General features: G+C 45.5%; 1 protein-coding gene across 2 annotated transcripts in view; it reads left to right on the forward strand.

The window, feature by feature from the left end:
* The first annotated feature begins 239 nt into the window (after positions 1 to 239).
* Positions 240 to 23,157, forward strand: part of LOC147615645 (calmodulin-binding protein 60 D-like) — a 35,169-nt gene continuing 12,251 nt past the window's right edge. The window contains exons 1-4 of one of the 2 annotated variants that reach the window (XM_086778187.1): positions 240 to 551; positions 688 to 776; positions 1,118 to 1,268; positions 1,454 to 1,529. In XM_086778187.1, coding sequence (XP_086634313.1) covers positions 1,123 to 1,268; positions 1,454 to 1,529 — 222 coding nt within the window. In that variant the 5' untranslated portion in view covers positions 240 to 551; positions 688 to 776; positions 1,118 to 1,122. Of the gene's footprint in view, positions 552 to 687; positions 1,269 to 1,453; positions 1,530 to 23,157 lie in introns of those variants that run through there. The other variant, XM_086778188.1, reaches the window with a different exon arrangement.

The following is a 23,157-nucleotide window of genomic DNA, read 5'->3' on the forward strand; positions in this document are numbered from 1 at the left end:
CATCGTGACACAAAAACACATTCTCTCTCCCATGCATTCTAGTTCTCATTGGCTTAGTAAAAACGTTATTTTTGCCAGCACCGACTAGGGGTAATCCTACGGGGCTTATGTTCAACCTTGTTATCTAACATCTATGTAGATTGTATGAGCTCGTGATTTGACTTTGGACCAGATGTTTATACAGAAGAAAAGGTCCTAGACAAGTCAAGGCTCAAAAGCCTTTTGCTCCCTTGACTCCCTGCTCCTTTCCGCGTAGTTTACCGCGTCGTATTAACCTCTATTCCCAGTCCGCGTCGCCCTCCTGCATGGAAGATCTGTCAAAACCCTAGTTTGCTTGGCTTCAAGCTAAGCTAGTGCAGTGGGCAAAGGCTTATTCCGAGCATTGTTTATTTCCACTTCAATTGTGTGTAGGCGTAACCTCGAGTTCCTGCAGGTAATGCATTTTCAAACCCTAATTTATCAGCATCAAGTGGGGCGTATCTGCTGCACGAAGCTAGGTACCCAATTTCGTCTTGGAATTTGTCGGCTCACACAGATATGCCAGGTTTTCTGTGAGCTTTTTAACCCTTATCTGCTTTTGGGAGCCATTTCTAGGAATTTTTTTTTCACTTTTGTGCTGTGCTTCCCCTGATGTAAGAGCCCTACCACATGTGATTTGTACATTCTTATCCCATAGATGCCCTACAGGTAATCTCGGCCTTCTGGAAACGAGAATTGAGCAGGCATGATTTGTTCGGAATGGAGGAAGCATGGTGTTTATGGATAAAGATCTGGATGTATGTGTGCTCATCGCATAGCCATGAGTTCTTTCCTCATCAGAAGAGTACGGTAGATTGAGCTTATGTGAATAATTACATACTGAACACGTCCTCCAGATCAGGCCGAGCTTAGGTCAAAGATCCTTTTTTTCTCTAATTGATGCCCTTGGAAGCGCCAGGGAGGATCTCTGAGGCTTCTCTCAGGTTTTCAACAGAAGCTTCATTCCAGAGTTTCCACAGAAGCTTCACTCCTGGGTGTCGGCAGGAGCCTCATTCCTGGGGCCCTGCAGAATTTGTGCTCTAAAATTTCAACGAAAGCTTTACTTTTTATATATTCCAAATCACTCGGAAACCTGCAGGCGAAATGCATCACACTAATAGACTGGGTTCAGACCGAGGGGATTCTGGTAGTGGTAGCGGCACAAAAAGGCCCTTTGAGAAGTTTGTCGGGGATGGACTTCAGAGTGTTGCTTCGGAAGAGAAGAGGCAGAAGTTACCTGCCCTTGCAAGGTAAGTTTTTCTTGACTTTTTTTTTGGGGGGGCGGGGGAGGGGGGGGGGGGGGGATGGGGGGTGGAGCAACCCCAGCTTTGAATTTTTGCATGTTACCATTCATGAAGTTGTGCCGCAAAGATGCTAAATGCAGAGCGTTATCTTTCCATTGTAGTGATGCCAGAGCTTTATGACTTTCTTGCAGTGTGGTCGTTGAGGCTGTCAAAATGGACAGTCTTCAGAAGCTTTGCTCAAGCTTGGAACCAATCCTTCGCAGAGTGGTGAGCTGTTGCACTTAGTTTTATGGTTTTTTGATTGAGCCTCCATGCTTCTATTCAGTTTTTTACAAAGTGAGAAGTAAAAATTGCCCTTATCAACTGTGGAGCAAGGTGATTGTATGTGCTCTAGCTATTCAATTTATCTTGTGTTTCTTTCTTTGTTTTCTGGGCATAGGTCTGTGTGGTCGAAGTCTCATTATGGCTGGATTTCACTGGTGTATTCTGAGAGTGGTTGCATGGACCATTTTCTTGCACTTAGAAACAGAATGAAACTCTACGTTGCTATGCATCTATCATGAGGTAAAGCTATGTGTGGGTCTATAAATATATCCTTTTCTATGGACAACTCTGATGCATGGTCTTGATAAGACCCCAAACTGGATAGTTAGTAGAATATTTGGCAGTGCCACAAGTAGGGCAGCAGCTCGATTCTCTCGTCCCCATAGTTTTTGAGTGGATATTCAGGTTGCTTGTATACATCCAAACCCGTTATGGCATTGACCGTATGGGAACTAATACAACAGCCTTCTGAAATGCGAGACAAAGATCACCTTACAGTGCTCTCTCTGTGTAGGAGGCTGTGCCTCATTAGAGATCAAATTATTTATTTAAAGCATGGGAAAACACCAAAAGATCAAAGCTCTAAAACACACAATGGTGCATTAATACATGCTATGCAAATGCAATAGTGATTCATATCCGTTGTATTCCGAAATTGAGAGAAACCGAAGGAATAATGCTTCCCAACCAATACACTGGGGACTGATCGTGGCATGCCTTTGTTAGAAGTCATCTCCTGTCTAGATTTATACACCAGGGCCTTTGTTGTGGGTGTGCCCGCCTTGATCAGGTGTTTTATCATTTTTCCTCACTCCCCGTATTTTTCCCCTATTTTTTCCCATTTTTCTGTGGCATGGGAGGCAGTCTAGTAGTGGCAGGAGGACCCTGAGCCTGGCCGACTGCATCTGTGACATGGCCGACTGCAGTGCATGAGTCGTGGGACTCTACTGGTGCTGGCCGACCCATTCTGATGCTGGCCGAATGTGATTATCCAGTCGTGGAGGTTCCTGTGTCCAGTCGGCTGCCCTACAGCAGGCCGACTGCTGCTGATGTGGGGGCATATATATAGGCCCCCAGCCCCATACCACTATTTGTATCATATTCGGGATCTTCTTGTGTATATCAGAGCAGAGTTACATGCCTGCATCTCTCTCTCTCTTGTGCTGTTTTTCTGCCTGCGTTTTTGCTCTTGTGTTCCCAGATTTGGTCATCATCTCCGCTGCGTATTCTGACATGGTATCAGAGCCCTAGCTCTAGATAGGTCTTGGGATTTGTGTGAGCAGGAGGGGGACTGTTTTGTGGCTGATTGGTGGACTGTTTTGGGCTGATCGGGAAGAGGAGAAGCAAGAGGAAGGCGGGCTGATTTGCTGGACAGCCACTTGCAGGTTTTAGTTCTTCTTTGTTCCTACCCACCCACCCTTTTCAGAGTACATCCCCGCTATGGCAGATCTGTTTGAGATGGCCGAGAGACATGTGAAGATTCCGACACTCCCCACGTTCCTGGTGGACCGTCAGTTGGACGGGAGCAACTATGGCATATGGAAGGTGATGATGGAATCTGTTCTGGAGTCCTACGACCTCGCCGATTTCGTCGTTGTTGGTGTTCCACGACCGGAAGTAGAGGAAGGGGAGTTACCGTCAATCTGAAAGGACCGAGAGGCCCAAACACAGATGTGGGATCGTGTCAACGCCAGGGTCCGTTCGTTTATTTTCCTCAACTACACACCGCAGGTAATCAATCATGTAAAGCATATGACGCTGGCCAGAGGTATATGGCAGCATTTGGCCTCACTTTACAACAGGGTATCGCCCATGAAGAGGATTTCCTTGGAAGTACAGATGCGGGTTATGAGCCTTGCAAAGTCGTCGACGATGCGGGAGCATATTAACAAGCTGCAGGCTCTTCAGCAGGAAGTTCTTCAGGCTGGGAAGGAGATATCGTCAGAGGACATGGCCATAACGTTGCTGTCGCACTTGCCCTCTTCGTACTCAGCATTTTACTCATCTTTGATTACCAGTGGCAGGCTCAGCACCATCACGTGGAAGGAGCTTGTGCCCATGGTCTTGGACCAGGAGGAACGATTCACGAACCCTCCTCAGGGTGGAGGTTCGGAGGCCTTAACTAGCCAATGGTCGAAAGGCCGTAACTCGGGCAAAGGGAAGGCTTCATCGGAGAAGTCTTCTGAGAAGAAGTCCGACACTGACCGCGAGAAGCTGAAGGCAGAGAGGACCTGTAATGATTGTGGCGAGAAAGGCCACTATTGGAGGCAGTGTCCCAAGCGAATGACCGAGAAGGGTGAAGATTGCTCAGCAGCAATCATGAAGACTCTGGCTTTTGTGCACCTGGAGGTGATGGACACCGATGTTTCATTTTCTTCAAGCAGGGAGGAGATTGGAGGACTCTCCGCAACGGATACTCGGGAGTGGATTCTCGATAGTGGTGCTTCCAGGCACATGACTCCTTCCCGTTCCGGTTTACAGGATCTCTGCAGGCTTTCTGGTCATATTCTTACTGGGGATACGTCCACTATCCCAGTTCACAGTGAGGGCAGGATGGAGATAGTTCCCGATGGCAGAGGGGGGAAGCATTCCTCCCAGGTGTTGTATGTTCTGTTGGTTTTCATCTGTTGTTAGTGCATCAGGTTTGCAAGACTGACGTACGGGTGGAGTTTGATGAGCATTTTGTTGCTCTCCGGGACAAAGCAACAGGCCAAGTGGTTTGGGAAGGCGGAGTGGAGTATGGAGTTTACAGGCTTTCAGCACTCTCTCTCCCAGGTCCTCAGGTTTGTGATGAGTGGCAGTCTGGTAATGGCCACTCAAGTGTGGATACGCTGCAGGTGCGGGCTTTCCGAGACCAGGTGGTGGATAGCTTGCCAGTAGATGGCAGCAGTTGGCAGGAACTTTCCAGTACTGATGTTGATAGTTCTTGTGTTCGTGAGTCAAAGGAAGCTGAACAGGTCACTTATGCTCTGATGTCTCGTAGTATTCGGGACATAGAACCTCCAGTAGATGAGGATGTTCTTTCCGCGGGGACCTTTTGGAAAGCCAGGCAGGTGGCAGGTGCTTACTTGCAGAAGGAGGTGGTTTCTCCAGGCTTAGTGGTTCCGGATTCAGAGGGGGTGGTTGACAGGTTTCATCAGGTTTCCAGGACTTGTTTGTGCACCGTAACAGGTGTTGATCCTTGTGAGCAGTGTGATGTCTTTTTGACTCAGAAGCTGTATGGTTCATTGATCTAGTTGATGGACACCAGATTGGACGGGAGCTTCCTGATGAGGCGGTTGAGCTCATGGTTGCAGATGCCTCTTTGGGAGGCAGGATTGCGTTTCCTGTGGTTTCTGCGGCATGCGAAGGATCGTGGACTCTTGTACACAGGAGGGGGATTGTTGGATGGAGTCCGACTCCACGGTTGGAGTGACTCGGTTTGGGGAGGAGATCCGGACACGAGGGGATCTACTTCAGGCCCAAGAGCAGTTTTACAGAGCAGGAGGAGGTTACATTGCAAGTTTGGGCTTCCACTAGAGGAACCCATGGTCATCCATAGGCACTTTGTTCGTGAACAGATCGTTGCTGATGACATCTTGCTAGAGTTCTGTTCGACGGAGGACAGTACGGTGGACCTCTTCACGAAGTCGCTCTCTCAGGATTTGCTCAGGCGGCACCCCAGCTCCCAGTGGTTGGTTTCACAGCCAGGAGCTGAGAGGGGGTGTTAGAAGTCATCTCCTGTCTAGATTTATACACCAGGGCCTTTGTTGTGGGTGTGCCCGCCCTTATCAGGTGTTTTATCATTTTTCCTCACTCCCCGTATTTTTCCCCTATTTTTTCCCATTTTTCTGTGGCATGGGAGGCAGTCTAGTAGTGGCAGGAGGACCCTGAGCCTGGCCGACTGCATCTGTGACATGGCCGACTGCAGTGCATGAGTCGTGGGACTCTACTGGTGCTGGCCGACCCATTCTGATGCTGGCCGACTGTGATTATCCAGTCGTGGAGGTTCCTGTGTCCAGTCGGCTGCCCTACAGCAGGCCGACTGCTGATGTGGGGGCATATATATAGGCCCCCAGCCCCATACCACTATTTGTATCATATTCGGGATCTTCTTGTGTATATCATAGCAGAGTTACACGCCTACATCTCTCTCTCTCTTGTGCTGTTTTTCTGCCTGCGTTTTTGCTCTTGTGTTCCCAGATTTGGTCATCATCTCTGCTGCGTATTCTGACAGCCTTTATATAGTTTTTCCATTAAAGGCACCTGTTGCTTTTTTTCTTGTTTTGTACGCTCCTTTGCTTCTTCCCTACTTCTTGGCTTCTTGCTCATGCACATTGAACTACACTCATCAGAGTTGAGAATGATCAAGCTCTCTAATACAATGGTCTAATGAAATCTTACCTTCCTATGAGAACAAGCATGCCTTGCCTTTTTGTAAAGACAACTTGTCTTACAAAGACAAGCCTATCTTGGTCTTTCTGCGTAGAATGTACTCGAGTTTTTCAGATTTGGGACCAACTGACAAAGAATCTTTTTATTGTGGAGTGTTTGAGGGTGCTTTTGCAATCATGACATTTCTTAATCACTTTTTGTTTTTTGAGTTAGGAACGCATACTTTGCCATTTTCCTTGAGATCGCTCTCCTCAATCATACACTTATGGTCCCAGTAATGATTTGGTGAGGGTTGATCTATCATCGTGATCATTCTCTTGACTAGGTGGTGACCGCATGGCTTGGACATATTTATTCACTATCTAAGCTTCACGTATATGTTGCAACATTTTATTTTCTATAATGCTAAGGCTCATGTGATACACTATCTTGGGTAATGCATCAGCTATAGCTAAGTAAAGATTCACGAAGAGGCACATCAAGCCCAACTTTTGTACAATCAAATTTGGGCACAGATTAGGGAAACATGGGAACAGTTCATGACAGCATTAGCAAAGGCCAAGGAGGAATCACTTAGGGTTGTGAAGCAGCCCAAGACCAAGAGCGTTGACCAAAGAAAGGGAGAGCTTCCAAGACAGTTGTTCTCGGGAAGCGTGATCATAAAAGGAGGTGTTTTGAAGGAGGTGCCGTTAAGTGGGATGCATGAGAGCTAGAGCCAAAGTTAGATCCAGGAGCCAAACCAGAACGAGAACCACAGATGGAGCGGGTGTTTGGAGGAGGATGAGGTTAGCGTGACAGTTTTCGAGTTGGTACATCTCTGCAAATCCTATTTTGAGGAGGATGAGGTCACCCGACAGTTTTCAAGGAGCTTTTCCAAAAAAATCTCTCCAAATCTTGTGAGGAGCAGGATGAGACTACATGTGATTTAGAAAATCCGGGTACTGAGCGAGAGAACATATAGACCAAGTTAGAGAGCTTGGGGATCGAACCGAAGGATATGGAGTCTTCAATTGGACCGATACGGAATCGGAGCAAAGGTGTATGGAGTACGCCAGTGCTCCAAGCTTTGTAGGAAGGTATGCCATGTGCATCCGTTAATCCTCATGCTCATGGACATAATTATCTTTCCTAGCAAGTATGTGGGCAGATTTAGAGGCAGATTTGGACTTGATTTTAAGGCCCTACAGGTGCCTAGAAGTGCTCGGAATATGTGCCCATGGATGGGACACCTTTTGGGCATAATTTGGAGACGAAATATGACTTTTTGGACATTACTATGTGGGTCAAAAAGGAAAAATTGACATGAACACGACTTTCCATTATATCCCTATATAAAGGAGGTCAAAGGGCATGGAAAGGTAGAAATCAGATAGATCTCTTAGGCATCTCACAGGTGTTGGGAAGAAACCCCCCCAGCTCGAGGCAGCTCTAAGTGCAAGAAGGCAAGCATCTCGAGAGCACGACCAAGCTGTGGAGTCAACAAGCTTTTGTATGCACGCAGATTAGCTTGCATGAATTGGATCTAGGTCACGATCCAAGATCATTGTACATGTTCATGTTTGGTGTAAGCGCAACAGGGCATGCCGTGTCAAACTCAACCATGTATCCAAGAGATAAAGATATAGAGAGAGGGGGAGAGAGAGAAAGGATTAGGAAACTTTGCACCGTAGGGAACATGCCCCGCCCCCTTACAGGAATTTATTTAGGAACAATCAATACAATCAATGAATACAAAACAAATAGATATGCCGATGTATCCAAGGTGATGTCGATGTTGAGGCACAAGATCTCTGATGCCGAGCACACCACGGGGATGACCCACGAGTATATCTCTCCGGGCTAGTACCAGATCCAAAATCCAAATCCAAATCCCAAATGAAACCGGCCTCTGATAGAAAACCAGAGTGCGGTAGATTAGCAATCACCTGTCCACTTGTAGTCTAGATGTGAAAAGAACACAGATTGGAGCTAGAGTGCCCAAATCTGAAAACACAGCGACACCTGTTGGCCCCAAAGCTTGGCGCCCCTTGCGGTATTTCTTTATTCAATTATAATAAAATGAATGGCTGAGTACAACACAAAGATCAGCCAAGAGTTTACACCTGTAAGTCCAATCTGACGGCCCACAAATCCTTCTTAGCACAGAGGATCTATGCACACAGATCTGTGTCTCCAAATAACACACTGTGCCTCCCTCTGATCAGCCAAGATCACTAAGCAGGCCAGCCATGGGCATACATCTGGCATAACTCAAGTGTATGATACATCATCTCAGCTCAAACATACATGTGCTGTCTAAACTCTGTCTCAACCCTTGTCAATCTGCCATACCCCTCCTCTCACAAGGGGCCAGATAACTCATATCTGCAACAGACATCAAGCAGTAGAAAGAGAGATAGATGAAGAGAAACAAGGCTTACCAAGTTCAGCTCGTGAAACAGTACTGGAGGAAGCAACAGCACCAATCTGTACTTGCAGGCACTTGTATCCACAACCCTGCTTCACACATGTGCTTGTACTTGCTTATACCCTCCTCCTGATGTTCACTCTTTTGCTGTCCTTGAAAGTACAGATCTGAAAAACAGCCCTGTACTTGATTGTACTTGATTGTACTTGCCTGTACTTGACGGTACGGTCTTTCTGCAGAGAATCAGAAGTAGCCGCCTGCTGGATTTTGCTACTGGCTGCCTGCGCCGTCTGCTACAGTACTGTCCAGCACCTGTACTTGCCCTAGAACTAGCCGTACAGTGTACCTGCAGAAAGTACAGAGCTGTACTTGCAGTCGTACAGCACTGTACAGCCTGTATTCAGCAGTTGCAGGCGCCTGTATCAGTTCCACAGCCCTGCGCTTCTCTGTCCACAGCAATACCTGCAGTCGTACAGTACTGTACGGCTTCTGTACGGCCTGTTTCAGCTCACAGCTTGCAGAAAACAGCAGCTACAGCACAGATACAGCAGCCGCCTCAGTTTCCTTCTGCTTTTCCACGCTAGAGTGTCCCTTTTGCTCCACGACTCCCAAAAGGGAAGAGAGAGAGAGAGAAGAGAGAGAAACACTCCAAAAGTGGCCCTCTTCCCCAAAATAATCCCTAGGGCCCCAAACTTTAATAAGTCCCTAGGGCCACTAAGGCCTAGGGGCAAACTTTAATAAACATTAAAGTTTAATGTTTCTAGTTCCCCCCTTCACACCTAGGGATGTCCACACATCTTAAACTCTGTCCGGGCACCCCCCATGTGAATCATAAAATATTCTGACTCTGCAACCACCATGCCCACACTTGTCCTGCTCCATTTTCACAGGGCCATGACATACCCCCCTCTTGAAAAATGGCAAGCGTCCTCGATTGCATTCTGGTGATGCATCAAAATATCCAAAGTGAAATATACAATATGGCAAGATCAGCGTCCCAATCTCTCTAAGCCATATACATGTATCAATATTCACTGCAAACCAATGGCATAGTAATAGTCCAAGTTGTATACCACTGTGAACCATACATATCTACAAAAATCTCCATGTGACTAGTACACATATATCATAGAAGTCCCATAAACAGATGTACTGTCAGCCTCAGTACCTTCGGGTGAGATAAAAACTGCACCAAGCGACCTCTAGATGTCATCTGAGCCTGTCTGTACCAAGGGAGTGGAGGTGCTACCCCCCTCTTGAGCATCAGGTAATGCTCCAGACCCATGCTCTGCTGAACCTGAATGAGCCACAATAAGAGTCGGCTCTAACTCAAAGGCATCGAGATAAAGCTGCAAAACCTGAGGTGAATCTGTTAAGTCACCTTCCTCCATCCACTTCGCATCCATCGGTGAATAGTTCTTGAACTTCACAAGATAGCGACGGGAAACTTTACCTCGTACCTTCCTTTCTTTATGTGCCAGTATCTGCTCTGGAATCAGAACCTCAAGTTCCGGCTGAGCCTCATCTGATACATCCTCAGGCACATCCCCACGGAAAGGTCTAAGAAGACTCACGTGAAAAGCATTGTGAATCCTCCAGTGATCTGGTAACTTCAAACGATAGGTTACCTCACCAATCTTTTCCAAAACCTGAAAAGGCCCATAATATCGCATGCTCAACTTAGGGAATAAGCGCTCTTTACCCTTCATCTTCTTGAGTCTAGCCTTTTCAAAACGCAAAAGAACCCAATCACCCAATGCAAACTGCAAATCACGTCTGTGACGGTCTGCGGCTTTCTTTTGCTTCTGCTGAGTTTTCTGGAGGGCCAACTTAACTCTCCGATAAGCTTCATCCAAGCTCTCCACATACTGATCAGCCTCAAAAATCTTATCCTTTGTATGCAAAATGGGTGGAACCTTCTTCCCTCCTTCAACAATCTCAAAAGGCGCCTTGCCTGTCGAGCTATGTACAGTGTTGTTATATGCAAACTCCACCAAAGGAAGATACTTTTCCCATTGTTGCTTGTGCTCTGACACATAACACTTGAGAAGATCCAACACTGTAGAGTTGGCCTCTTCTGACTGACCATCTGTCTGTGGATGAAATGACGATGAAAACTTGAGAGTTGTACCCATGTTGTCAAACAACCCTCTCCAAAACAAACTCGTCATCCGTGGATCACGGTCACTAATGATAGACGTAGGCAAGCCATGATACTTGAAGATGTTCGCCATGAACAACTTCACCATATGATCCACTTTAATTGTCTTCCGCACGGGAATGAAATGAGCCTGCTTACTGAACCTACATATGATTGTCCAGATACCATCATTTCCCGTTTGTGTCCGTGGAAGATCAAATACAAAATCCATGGCAATGCTCTCCCAAGGTCTATCCGGAATAGGTAAAGGCTGTAATAACCCTGGTGTCTTCTGACGGTCAAACTTTACCTTCTGACATACGATGCATTGCCTCACAAAGGCATCAACATCTCTTCTCAAGGTTGGCCAATAAAAGAAAGTCTCCACTGCTTTGACCGTGGCGTCAATACCTCTATGACCTGCATACGGTGGAGCATGACTTTCAATCATAACCTTGAGTCGCAATGGCCTGGTAACACACAGTCTGCCATGCATCAATAAAAACCCATCTCTGAGAGTGTAATGCTCATGCCGCTGACCCTCAGACATCTGATCATACAACCTTTCAAAATCCTCATCATGGGCATACTGCTCTTTCATTTCATCAAGCTCATGATGATAAGCAAGTGAAACTGCAGAGACCTGTGGCTTGCGTGACAAAGCATCTGCCACTACATTCTTTTTGCCTTCCACATGCACAATCTGGAAGTGAAACATTGACAAAAAGTTTGCCCAACGCATATGCTTCTCTGAAAGCTTAGTCTGCGTGAGGAAATAACACAAGGTCTGATGATCTGTCTGTACAGTGAAATCAGCCCCAAGCAAGTAGTGTTTCCATGTAGAAAGAGCGTGAATTACAGCCAACATCTCTTTCTCATACACCTGTAAATGCTTCTCGGCATCTTGCAAAACTCTACTCTCATAGGCTATAACATGTCCCTCTTGCATGAGAACTGCACCAATGCTACTTCCACATGCATCACACTGGACAACAAAAGCCTTTCGGAGATCCGGTAACACCAATACTGGGTCCGAAGTAAGCTTTTCTTTGAGCTTTTTGAATGCTGTAATTTCCCGATCAGCCCACCTAAACGGAGTTGCTTTCTTCGTCAAAGCATGAAGAGGCGAAGCAATTTCAGCAAAGTGCCGTATGTAACGCCTGTAATAGGAACACAATCCTAGAAAGCTGCGTACATCATGCACGGTCCTCAAAGCTGGCCAATTAAGTATTGCTTCCACCTTTGCTGGATCCATACGGACTCCATGACCACACACAATATGTCCCAAGAAATGTATCTCTTGCAAAAAGAACTCACTCTTCTTGCTATTAACAACCAACCTATGGTTTCTGAGTTCTGCAAACACAATGGCCAAATGCCTTCTATGCTCTTCCTCAGTTCGTGAATGCACAATCATATCATCAAAGAATGTGCCCACAAACTCTCTATGAGGCCTGAAAATCCTGTCCATCATTCTGTTAAATGTGGCAGGCGCATTTGTCAAACCAAAGGGCATAACCAAGAACTCATACAACCCAAATGTGGTTCGGAATGCTGTCTTATGCACATCCTCGGGTCTAATGCGTATCTGATGATACCCGCTTTTCAAGTCAATACGACTAAAGACTGTGGAGCCCTGTAAGCGGTCCAAGATGTCATCGATCCTCGGTATGGGGAATCGATTCATGATGGTATTCTTATTCAGCGCCCTGTAATCTATACACATGCGCCAAGAACCATCCTTCTTCTGCACCAAGAGCACAGGTGAGCAAAAGGGTGATGAGCTAGGCTGAATCAACCCCTTATTCAAAAGCTCCTGCACCTGACTCATAATCTCTTTCTGTTGGGCTGCACTAACACGGTACGGCGGTCTATTCGGTGGAGTACTACCAGGAATCAGATCTATGGCATGATCTTCTGGCCTCTCAGGAGGTAATTCTCCTGGCAATGACTCGGAAAAACAGTCTTGAAACCCACTTAAGAAATCAGCCCTGTCCTTATCTAACATTGACAAATTAGACTTAGACTCATCATCCTGTGCATCCTTTACATAAATCAAGTACGCGGAAAGATGCTTTTTCATTACTGATGAAATCGCCGAAGCGGATACAATAGGAACAGATTCCCCTTTGAGTTTTACATCCAATACATGCTCTTTCCCTCTATGAGTCAGAGTAATTTTTCTATTGTAAGTATCCACCACCGCATGTACCCTGTGGCACCATGGTATCCCCAACAAAACATCACAGCCATCCAAAGGCATGATGAAGAACTCCTCGCTGTCCACATAACCCTGCAAATGAAGTCGAAGCTTCCCAATAATAGGAGTAACGGGTTCTGCATACCCTGGACAAGCCATATTTGCCTCATGTAACGGCCCCATCTCCTCTGCGCGAATCCCCAATCGGCCAGCCAAATCTGGTGAAATGAAGTTGGCTCTAGCACCTGTGTCAAAGAAGATCAAAGCATTCTGATCTCTCACTTTGCCCCATGCCCTGCACAACTCTGTAGCTTCACCACCTAGCTGCTCCCCCACAAGATCAGGAACTAAGCCTGCAGAAGGCTTTGGTTTCTTTGGCTTGGGCTCTCCTTTATTGTCAGGGTCCTTTTTGGACGTTCTTTTGGGACAATTGAATGACATATGCCCCTCTTCAGTACAGTAAAAACACTTTTGAGCATCTCTCAAAGCCTGTCTTTTCTCAGAAGTCCTCTTGGGCATTGGCAACTTCTTATACTTTGTCTCTGAAGACCCTTTAGTATCACGAGAAGCATGCCCAAATTTTTCAGCTTTCTTGCCCAATTTCTTACTGCCCTTAAATCCAGATGAACCACCTGTGAGTAACGCATTAGCTGTCATAGCATTTTCAATCATCTGTGACATGTTCGTTACTCTTGTCTTTATACAATAATCTCGTACCTCCTTGGGCAGCCCACAACAATACTTCTCAACCTGCTCAGATAATGGCACGGCACGATAAGAAGTCACTGGGAGTAGAGCTTCCCAAAACTTCTTGTTATAATCCTCCAAACTATCACACTTTGAAGCATCCAGCTTGTGCCATGCTGTCATAACATCCACCTCAAATGTAGATGTGAGCCATACGGAAGAGAAAACCTGTTTGAATTGAACCCATGTGGTGGGTGCTATGCCCTGCAAAAGAAGAGTAGACCACCACTGCAAAGCATTGCCCTTAAGAAAAGTGGCAGCTTTCCTCACCTTAGAGGACTCTGTGTAATTCCCACCAGAAAAAGCAGCATCAAACTGCTGTAAAAAGGTAAGTGCCTTCAATTTATCCTTGGCCCCACTGAAAGTGTCAAACTTCACTGCAGCTCCCCCTTCCTTGTAATCCTTCGCCTTTCCCATAGGCGTTAGATTATCATATGGAAGTGGTTTCGTGAGATTGCTGCCCCCAACATTCATACCCATCATTGGGTCAACATTTCCCATTCCCATGCCAGGCATACCATACATTCCAGCCATGTTTCCATACATTCCACTATGCATACCTGGCTGCATGCCACCAAACATATTGCCTTGCATCCCAGGTTGCATGCCTGCAAACATATTTCCAGCCATACCGGACTGCATACCACCATACATATTCCCTTGCATGCCAGGCTGAAAATTGGCTCCAAAAGGCCCATACATACCCATGCCTCCCTGAGGGTAACCCCCAGTCATGGATTGGAACACCGAGCCACCACCAAAATAACCTGGATGCATATTCTGCTGAGGAATAGGTGGCTGTCCATAGAAGGAACTCTGAGAGTTTGCTCCATAAGCATGCTGCATATTTGGAAACTGGCCAAAAGATGGTTCCTGTGGGATGGTTTCTTCGAACGAACCTTCTTCTTCTTTTTCTGGGGCTCTGTGCGGGGTTCTGTGCGAGATCTCAAAAATTCAGCAAATCTCTCGCTCTGTGTGAGCTGCATAAAAGTATCCATAACACTAGCCAAGCGATCTTTGAACCGAGCATCATCATCCTCTTTACCATGCACATCTTCTGGCTGTGTTACATCCTCATAAGGCTCAACATCTGCAGCCTGTTCTCCTGCAAAAATATCCTCAGATACATCTCTCTCAGGAGAAGACTCTTGCTCTTCTTCTTCTTGATAGAAGTACTCTTCCTCTGTATCAGACATGATTGCTGAATTTTCAGCGATGGCTTTCTCCAAAGCAACCACGAGCTCACCCCCTTCAGAAAGTTGATGATTGGTCCCGGGGACGGAACCTTGAAACCGGCCTCTGATAGAAAACCAGAGTGCGGTAGATTAGCAATCACCTGTCCACTTGTAGTCTAGATGTGAAAAGAACACAGATTGGAGCTAGAGTGCCCAAATCTGAAAACACAGCGACACCTGTTGGCCCCAAAGCTTGGCGCCCCTTGCGGTATTTCTTTATTCAATTATAATAAAATGAATGGCTGAGTACAACACAAAGATCAGCCAAGAGTTTACACCTGTAAGTCCAATCTGACGGCCCACAAATCCTTCTTAGCACAGATGATCTATGCACACAGATCTGTGTCTCCAAATAACACACTGTGCCTCCCTCTGATCAGCCAAGATCACTAAGCAGGCCAGCCATGGGCATACATCTGGCATAACTCAAGTGTATGATACATCATCTCAGCTCAAACATACATGTGCTGTCTAAACTCTGTCTCAACCCTTGTCAATCTGCCATACCCCTCCTCTCACAAGGGGCCAGATAACTCATATCTGCAACAGACATCAAGCAGTAGAAAGAGAGATAGATGAAGAGAAACAAGGCTTACCAAGTTCAGCTCGTGAAACAGTACTGGAGGAAGCAACAGCACCAATCTGTACTTGCAGGCACTTGTATCCACAACCCTGCTTCACACATGTGCTTGTACTTGCTTATACCCTCCTCCTGATGTTCACTCTTTTGCTGTCCTTGAAAGTACAGATCTGAAAAACAGCCCTGTACTTGATTGTACTTGACTGTACTTGACGGTACGGTCTTTCTGCAGAGAATCAGAAGTAGCCGCCTGCTGGATTTTGCTACTGGTTGCCTGCGCCGTCTGCTACAGTACTGTCCAGCACCTGTACTTGCCCTAGAACTAGCCGTACAGTGTACCTGCAGAAAGTACAGAGCTGTACTTGCAGTCGTACAGCACTGTACAGCCTGTATTCAGCAGTTGCAGGCGCCTGTATCAGTTCCACAGCCCTGCGCTTCTCTGTCCACAGCAATACCTGCAGTCGTACAGTACTGTACGGCTTCTGTACGGCCTGTTTCAGCTCACAGCTTGCAGAAAACAGCAGCTACAGCACAGATACAGCAGCCGCCTCAGTTTCCTTCTGCTTTTCCACGCTAGAGTGTCCCTTTTGCTCCACGACTCCCAAAAGGGAAGAGAGAGAGAGAGAAGAGAGAGAAACACTCCAAAAGTGGCCCTCTTCCCCAAAATAATCCCTAGGGCCCCAAACTTTAATAAGTCCCTAGGGCCACTAAGGCCTAGGGGCAAACTTTAATAAACATTAAAGTTTAATGTTTCTAGTTCCCCCCTTCACACCTAGGGATGTCCACACATCTTAAACTCTGTCCGGGCACCCCCCATGTGAATCATAAAATATTCTGACTCTGCAACCACCATGCCCACACTTGTCCTGCTCCATTTTCACAGGGCCATGACACCAAATCCAAATCCAAATCCAAGTCCAAGTCCAAGTCTAAGTCTAAGTCCAAGTCCAAGTCCAAGTCTGAATCTACTCCCAAACCTCAAAGCTGTCCAAGTGAACTCAATATCCAATCTTCAAGAAAATCCTCAAGAAGCTTCTCGAAAAAGCAAACACCAAGATGGCAGCGCTGGTGGCTATGGGTGGCAGCGGCGGTCGAGATGGGCGGCGACTGTGGCTCTGATTGGTGGCGGCGGGGGTGAGCTGGGTGGAGGTGGCGCAAGGAGGTGAAGCCAGTGGGGTGAGGTAGATGATGAAGATGATGAATTCAACACTTTTGCACTTGATGATCTTCAAGCTCTTGATGAAGCTCCTTCAATCTTCAATGATCTTGTTCATGATGAGAAGAGAGACTCATGCTTCTTTTACACCTTGGGGAAGCCTTGCTTTTGCCAAAAGGTTGTCCATGCTTTGGCTTTTGCCTTTTAGCCTTTGCTTTTGCGCTTTTTACTTTTATTAATAAAATATTACTCAACTTTTGATAAAGTCCTTGTGCTTTGCTTGTCTGGCTTTAAGGCCTTGCTTTTTGGCCTTAGAGCTGCTTTTTGAGAAAGTGCCTTTTAGCTTTTTGATCCGGCTTAGTCCCCTCTTTCCAATGGTGTCCTTGACTCGCGGTAAACTTAGTTTGACTACTTTTTCTTGCTTTTTGTCCAAAATTGGTGCTTTTGCTTGAGCCAACTTCACGATCCCTGTTCCCATGCCTTCTTCCACTTCTCCATGTGTCCGGGCATGTGTTCCATCATGTGAAATAGAGCTAGGAGGGCCAAATAGTTACATTCCCTCCCTCTTATATCACAGTTGTCCTCAACTACGGACTATAATTGTTCCAAGCACATCCACATGTTCCATGTATACCCATGTGTTCCAAGTATATCAAGTACATCCATGTTTCAAATATTTCCTAGTACTAGCCTTGTCAGGTGAGCTTGTACATTTGGTCTTTCCCCATATCTGTGGTGTCATTTGCTCATCTGGCAACATCTCTATGCCTTATCTTTGACGAATGACTTTGTTCTTGATGGTACTTCTTCAGGGCCTGTCACATGTGTTAGATAAAATAAATGCATACTTACCTCCTACGAAAACTAGACAGAAGCTAGTCAACAAACAAGTATGCATCATTCGCGTCTATTGCGTATTCCAGGTACTAGCCAGATAGTCTGGAGCCCAGGGGACTATCACATGCCATAAATCCAAGCATTGTCTATACATTAAAAACATCACACAAAGTCAAAGAAATTCAAATATACATCAGTATGCGATGCACAAGTAATGATTCTCCTATTCATGGATTGTCTTCTCTGGTTTCATCGGAAACCGTGCTGAGCTATCTGGTCTCGCAGGAAACCGCTCAGACTATTGCTCAAGGTATCTGATCACTAGGACCATTCGAGAGTTCATCAATAGTTGTCTGGGCCATCTGGTTGCATTGACCGCTGGACTATGAAATGCAATACAGTCATTTGGACCATCTAGTTGCAATGACCGCCCAACTACGAAGTCCAATATAGTCATTTGGGCCATCTGGTCACTAGGACCGCCTGACTGTGAAGCCAAGATATCTTGCATCGTTGCCTCCCAAATACAAATCTTGCTAGTTGCTTGCCACCCAAACTAGAGCATGTCCATATAATCATTATGTAAGCAATGATCAATTCTTGTCCAATATATATACAATGAAGAGGGCTAGAGGTACTATCCCTCCCTCTTGAATTTGTCTTGATCACAAGACGTCTATATACCTGTACTTTAAATATATTTGGACCAACCGCTTCCTCATAAGCTCTAAGTATCTCTAGATAGCCCTTGAAGTACCCTTGAAGTACTCTTTTGGCATACATTTTGCATCCAATAGCGAATAATTCTTGTATTCCAAGAGGAACTTTCAGACCACTGTCTTTCCTCTTTTTCTCAGAGAACAAAAATTAATATGTTCTAGCTCTTCCACCCCTGGTGGATCCCCACGCATGGTTTGGATCCAGGAGGCATCTGGTGATGAGGGGGTGCCAGTAGCTACAATGGCATTGAGCAAGCCCGTGGAGATTGGAGCAAAACTCAATAGGGGGTTCTTTGGGGGTAACCCTATATATGGTTCCAATAAACTGTCATGGAAGGCATTATGTGTCCTCCAAGGTCCAACCGAAAACATAGATGATTGATCTTCTTGGTATCCTGAAGAGGTCCATGTACCATCATTCCTTGACTTTGGCAATCCAAATATAAAATCCATAACAATACTCTCCCATAAACCATTCAATGGGTGTAATAAAATCTTGCTAGCTCTTGTCGATCAAAACTTGACCATTTGACAAAACCAAACATTCTCGAACATATAACTCAATGTTCTTTCTCATACAAGGCCTAATAAAAGTAGCTTTCCAAAGCTTGAGTTGTAGTTAGTATGCTTCTTTGCCCTATGTATGGTGGAGCATGGCTTTTCTTTGTTCACTTTTGGCCTCAAATCCTTTGTTTCACATAAACGGGTTTGCATCATAAGAAAACCCTTCTTGATGACATAAGAAGTCACCAAATCTCTATTTTGCAATCTGTTCCAACACATGTTTGAAATCCTCTTTGTTGGTAGCATAAAGATCCTTGATCAATTCTTTCTATTTGCTACTTCCCTTAGTGCTAGGCTTCATTATGGCTAAGTCTGTCCTGCATCTCCGAAGGTTTGACAGAAACTCAGTACGAAGGGCTTTGTGTGAATATATGCTCTTATGTCTGTGTGTGGAGTGCGTGTGTGAGAGCATATCTTGATACAGAGTTCTACACCCACTATTGGGCACTGATGATGTTAGTGGGGATGTCGTAGTATCTAGTCCATACTATGCTTAATGGAGTTGATAGTTATATAGTCTTGTGGGCTGACTACCATGAGCATATAACATGCACGTTCCTAAAAGGTGAATTTGGGCATGTTCCTGGATTCATCTAGGTATATATATATATAGTCTTGTGGGTTGACTACCATGAGTATATAACATGCACGTTCCTAAAAGGTGAATTTGGGCATGTTCCTGGATTCATCTAGGTATATATAAAGATCCATATAGTAACCAATAGAAACCGCATGGCTCAGGGGTCTCCAAGATAATGCATCTGCTACGTTGTTGTCTTCGACGTTCATAGGCCGCCATAGCAGGGCCTTCTTGGTTCAAGACTACTCCAATGCAAGCTCATTATGTTCAACCACAAAAAGGTCTAGAATATCCAACACTGGTCCTTTGCTAACATAGAGTGTCAATGCTTCAAAGGATTCTGTTTCAACTTTGGTCCACAAAGATCCCACGGCTTTCTTTGTCAAAACTTGCAATGGTCTAGAATCCACTACAAACCACTTGATAAACTTCGAGGCATGTTTCCTCCACGGGAAGCAGACCCATTGGCTCTAGATCCTTTTGCAATGGTGACTCTTTTGGACCAAAGATAAGCTTTATCAGCTTCATCTCCTTTGGCTTCGGTTGCTCGATCATTAACGAAATCTTCAAATATTTGAGCCCTTCTTTGGTCCTGTTCCCTCTTGGTTCTCCAAGCAAGAAATTCTATCTGTGAGAAGTAGTATGAACTGCTGAAAGTCATGGTACTCTTCTGATGTCATGGCCACGGTTTCATGAGAAATAGATTGATGGCCTTTGGTCCCATCTTGAAGTCCTGTATTGGCCTCATATAGTTTTTCGCTTCATTAGGCCCTTGGTCTCTCTTTGCTCTCGACATGGCTGTGTCACCCCAAGAAATTTTCTTCAAGAAAAATCCTGCTTTGCTACCACCATAAGCCCTACGAGGCGTGCTGTGACAGACTCAACCATGTATCCAAGAGATAAAGACATAGAGAGAGGGGGAGAGAGAGAGAAGGGATTAGGGAACTTTGCACAATACACCACACTAAGCGGAGAACAGGCCCCGTCCCCTTTCAAGAATTTATTTGAGAACAATCCACGGGCACGTTGGCCAGGATCAATACAATCAATGAATACAAAACAAACAGATATGCCGATGTAGGATATCCAAGTTGATGTCGATGTCAAGGCACAAGATCTTTGCTGCCGAGCACACCACGGGGATGACCCACAATTCTCTCTCACCGGGCTAGTACCAGACCCAAATCCAAATCCAAATCCAATGAATCTGTCACGTAGCCTGTAACGGCATGCATGAGTCGCTCATAGCGGTGGCGGAGACATGGAGTCACACACGGTAGAGTGCATGTGGCGAGAGTGTCCGGGGTTCGAGGGTCAGAGGACCGTGGGCGGCCAGGCTAGTGTGGGCAGGCAGGCCACTATATAAGCCCCGCAATGTGGATACTTATCTTGGTTGGGTGGTGTCTAGAGCTTGGAGCCCTCCTTGGCTATGGCGGCGACTACGGTGATGTACATTGGTGTTAGAGCTGCGTTTTGATTCATTGAGCGGCCTCTCTCCCGATTCTCTGCGCGTGATCGGGCTCCGGAAAGAGATCTCTCAGTTTTTCTCGTGGGTCTGCCTGCCTGTGTAGTGGAAGAGGATAAGGTAAGCATGAAGCTCACTGTGCAAGTAGGCACTTTCAAGAGAGCTGATGCAGCCATAGTAGGCACGCTCAAGAGAGAGCTAATCCAGTGCAGGCAGGGAGCCCATCGACTGCATTGTGCAGCGCAGGTATTACAGCGAGCGGGAGGCACATGAACTCATCCGCACCGTTGTGGGTGTGGTCTTGGCTACTTTCGTAAGTGTTGGATGGCATCTACGGCTGCAGTTCCAGCAACTGGTCTGCCACGGACTTTATTGGAGACAAAGTGCACTTGGAGTCGATTTAGGCAGCATCCCTACTACTCCGGGGGCGCGAGGATGAACTAGCAGCTGCAGGATATAAGAAATGGCCTGGGTGGCCCGGTGACAACGTCTTCAGATTGGTAGTCCCTGTTTTCAAAGTGGGCAGCAACATCGGAAGGAAAGGTGAGTTTGTGAAGAAGATGTGTGAAGAAACACGATCTCGTTTTAAAATTTCAGATTGGTAGTCCCTGTTTCAAAGGCGGCCATGTCTTGCTTATCCAATCAGCGTCGACCTACATTATCTTGCAATCCGTTGGTGGTGAGTCATCCTCACGCATGCACAATTATGCCATTGAAATTGATATCTTTGTGGGGTTCATTGAGCTTGTACTAGATGCATAGCCATACACAGCCACTCACTTCATTATGGTACGTGAGTACTTGAAGTTCAGATGTGGTGCATTGTGTGACCATTGATCGGCAAGGAAAGCAAGTGTGGGTAGAGCATCTTGTGTAAATCTCTTGCTTGGGCTCGTAGCATAGACAAAGCAAATCTTTTGAGCAAGGTTAGTGCCATTGTTGCCATTGTCTTGGTCATCGTTTTGCGAGTGTATGCACTCGTATTTGTGACCATTTGCTCATGTGTGAGGAGTCACACACGAGAGGTACAATGACGCATTTTGAAATTATCAAAGAAGACCACCATGTCGTTGCAATAGCGCATGACTAGTTTATTGTGTGTGTGCACGATCATCTTGTGTGTGCGTAGTCACATAGTTTGTAGCCAGCATCAAAGAAAGGGTGAAACAAAATTTGAGGCATTGGTGTGCGTAGTTTACACATGTATCATTAGTTTGGTGTCCATTGGCAATGAGTGCATATGATGTGCATGCTTTGGAATTCTTGACGGAGCTTGAGATATACTCAGTGCATGGGTACATGCATACAATTCTCTTGTGAAACGAATATGCAAGATGTGACGTAGTTTGCAATTGTCGAGTATATATAGGTGCACATGCTTGCACATCACTTTGTGGGTAGTCGTAGTGCTACTCAACACATGTGCAGATGCTTCGGATTGGATTTATGGTTATAGCTATCATAAAATTGGTGCCCATAGTGGTCTTGTGCATTGTTACATATCTTATCACTAAGCGTCTTGAGAGTATGACAACTATAGTGTTTTGTTGTTAAACAATTGAAGTGTTGTTTGTATGGTCCGTAGAGATCAACTGTTCTAAGATTTGTAGTGATCTTAGAGTGAGGTCCGTAGTGATCTTTGAGTTCGGAGTTTACCGAACACACAGGAATTTGGGTGTTGATGATGTTCATTGTCCAGTTGTTCGATGCGACTTGTAATAGAGTACGGAGCTACTCTACCCACCTTTGGAGTATGTCATTTCTCCTTTCGTTTGATAGGATGGGAGTGCCTTTGAGAGGCCTTAATCTAAAAGCTACCTTGTGGCTAGTCTTTAGACCTTTCCTTGTTACTTCATATAGTGGCTTGATTAGTAATTTATGTTGTGGGCCATTGGGACATTGTAGGTTTTTTCTCATAAATACTCTAGATCTCATAAATACTCTAGATTGAGTATTTGAGGCTATGGAACTTGATATAGTTCTTAAAATTATAGCCATGTTGAACTTTGGAACAGGTCATGGTGGTCTTGGTGGTATGGGACACCAAGGCTTATACGCATAGGTTGACCCTTTGATTGCTTGTACACTTGTTCCGTAGTGCTCAAGTGTTTGGACAAGATTGAGTTTGAGACTCACTTATAGCCTTTTGTTGGGAAGAAATCCAATGACAGAGTTCGGAGAAGCTTTGTGTAGCATAGCTATGATTAAATACTAGTGCTGACAGAGCGGTTTCTAGTTTGTGAGTGCTATAGAACCATTGGTGAGCAGGGAGACTAGTATTGTTGGATGGTTCCGATAAGTGGGGATGCCCTACAACATTTAGGGAGTGTAGACTCGTCTATATCCAATGCTTGTGTTCATTCTTGAATGCGTGTTTGGTTGCTATTGTACAAATCATGACAGTATAGAATGACTTTCATGAATAAAAAAAGTAAATTCTTATTTTACTTGGGCTATTTAGTTTTGCAGAGTTCTTATCCTTGTAAAACCTTTGCTGCAAGAGGGTTACTACTTGTTAAAGTGAGAAGTACTTCACTCCAGACGAGCATGATTTCTTGTTGTTATTG

The sequence above is a fragment of the Cibotium barometz genome, chromosome 39 (assembly GCF_041138505.1).
Source record: "Cibotium barometz isolate CiBa-2024 chromosome 39, ASM4113850v1, whole genome shotgun sequence".
Classification (NCBI taxonomy): domain Eukaryota; kingdom Viridiplantae; phylum Streptophyta; class Polypodiopsida; order Cyatheales; family Cibotiaceae; genus Cibotium; species Cibotium barometz.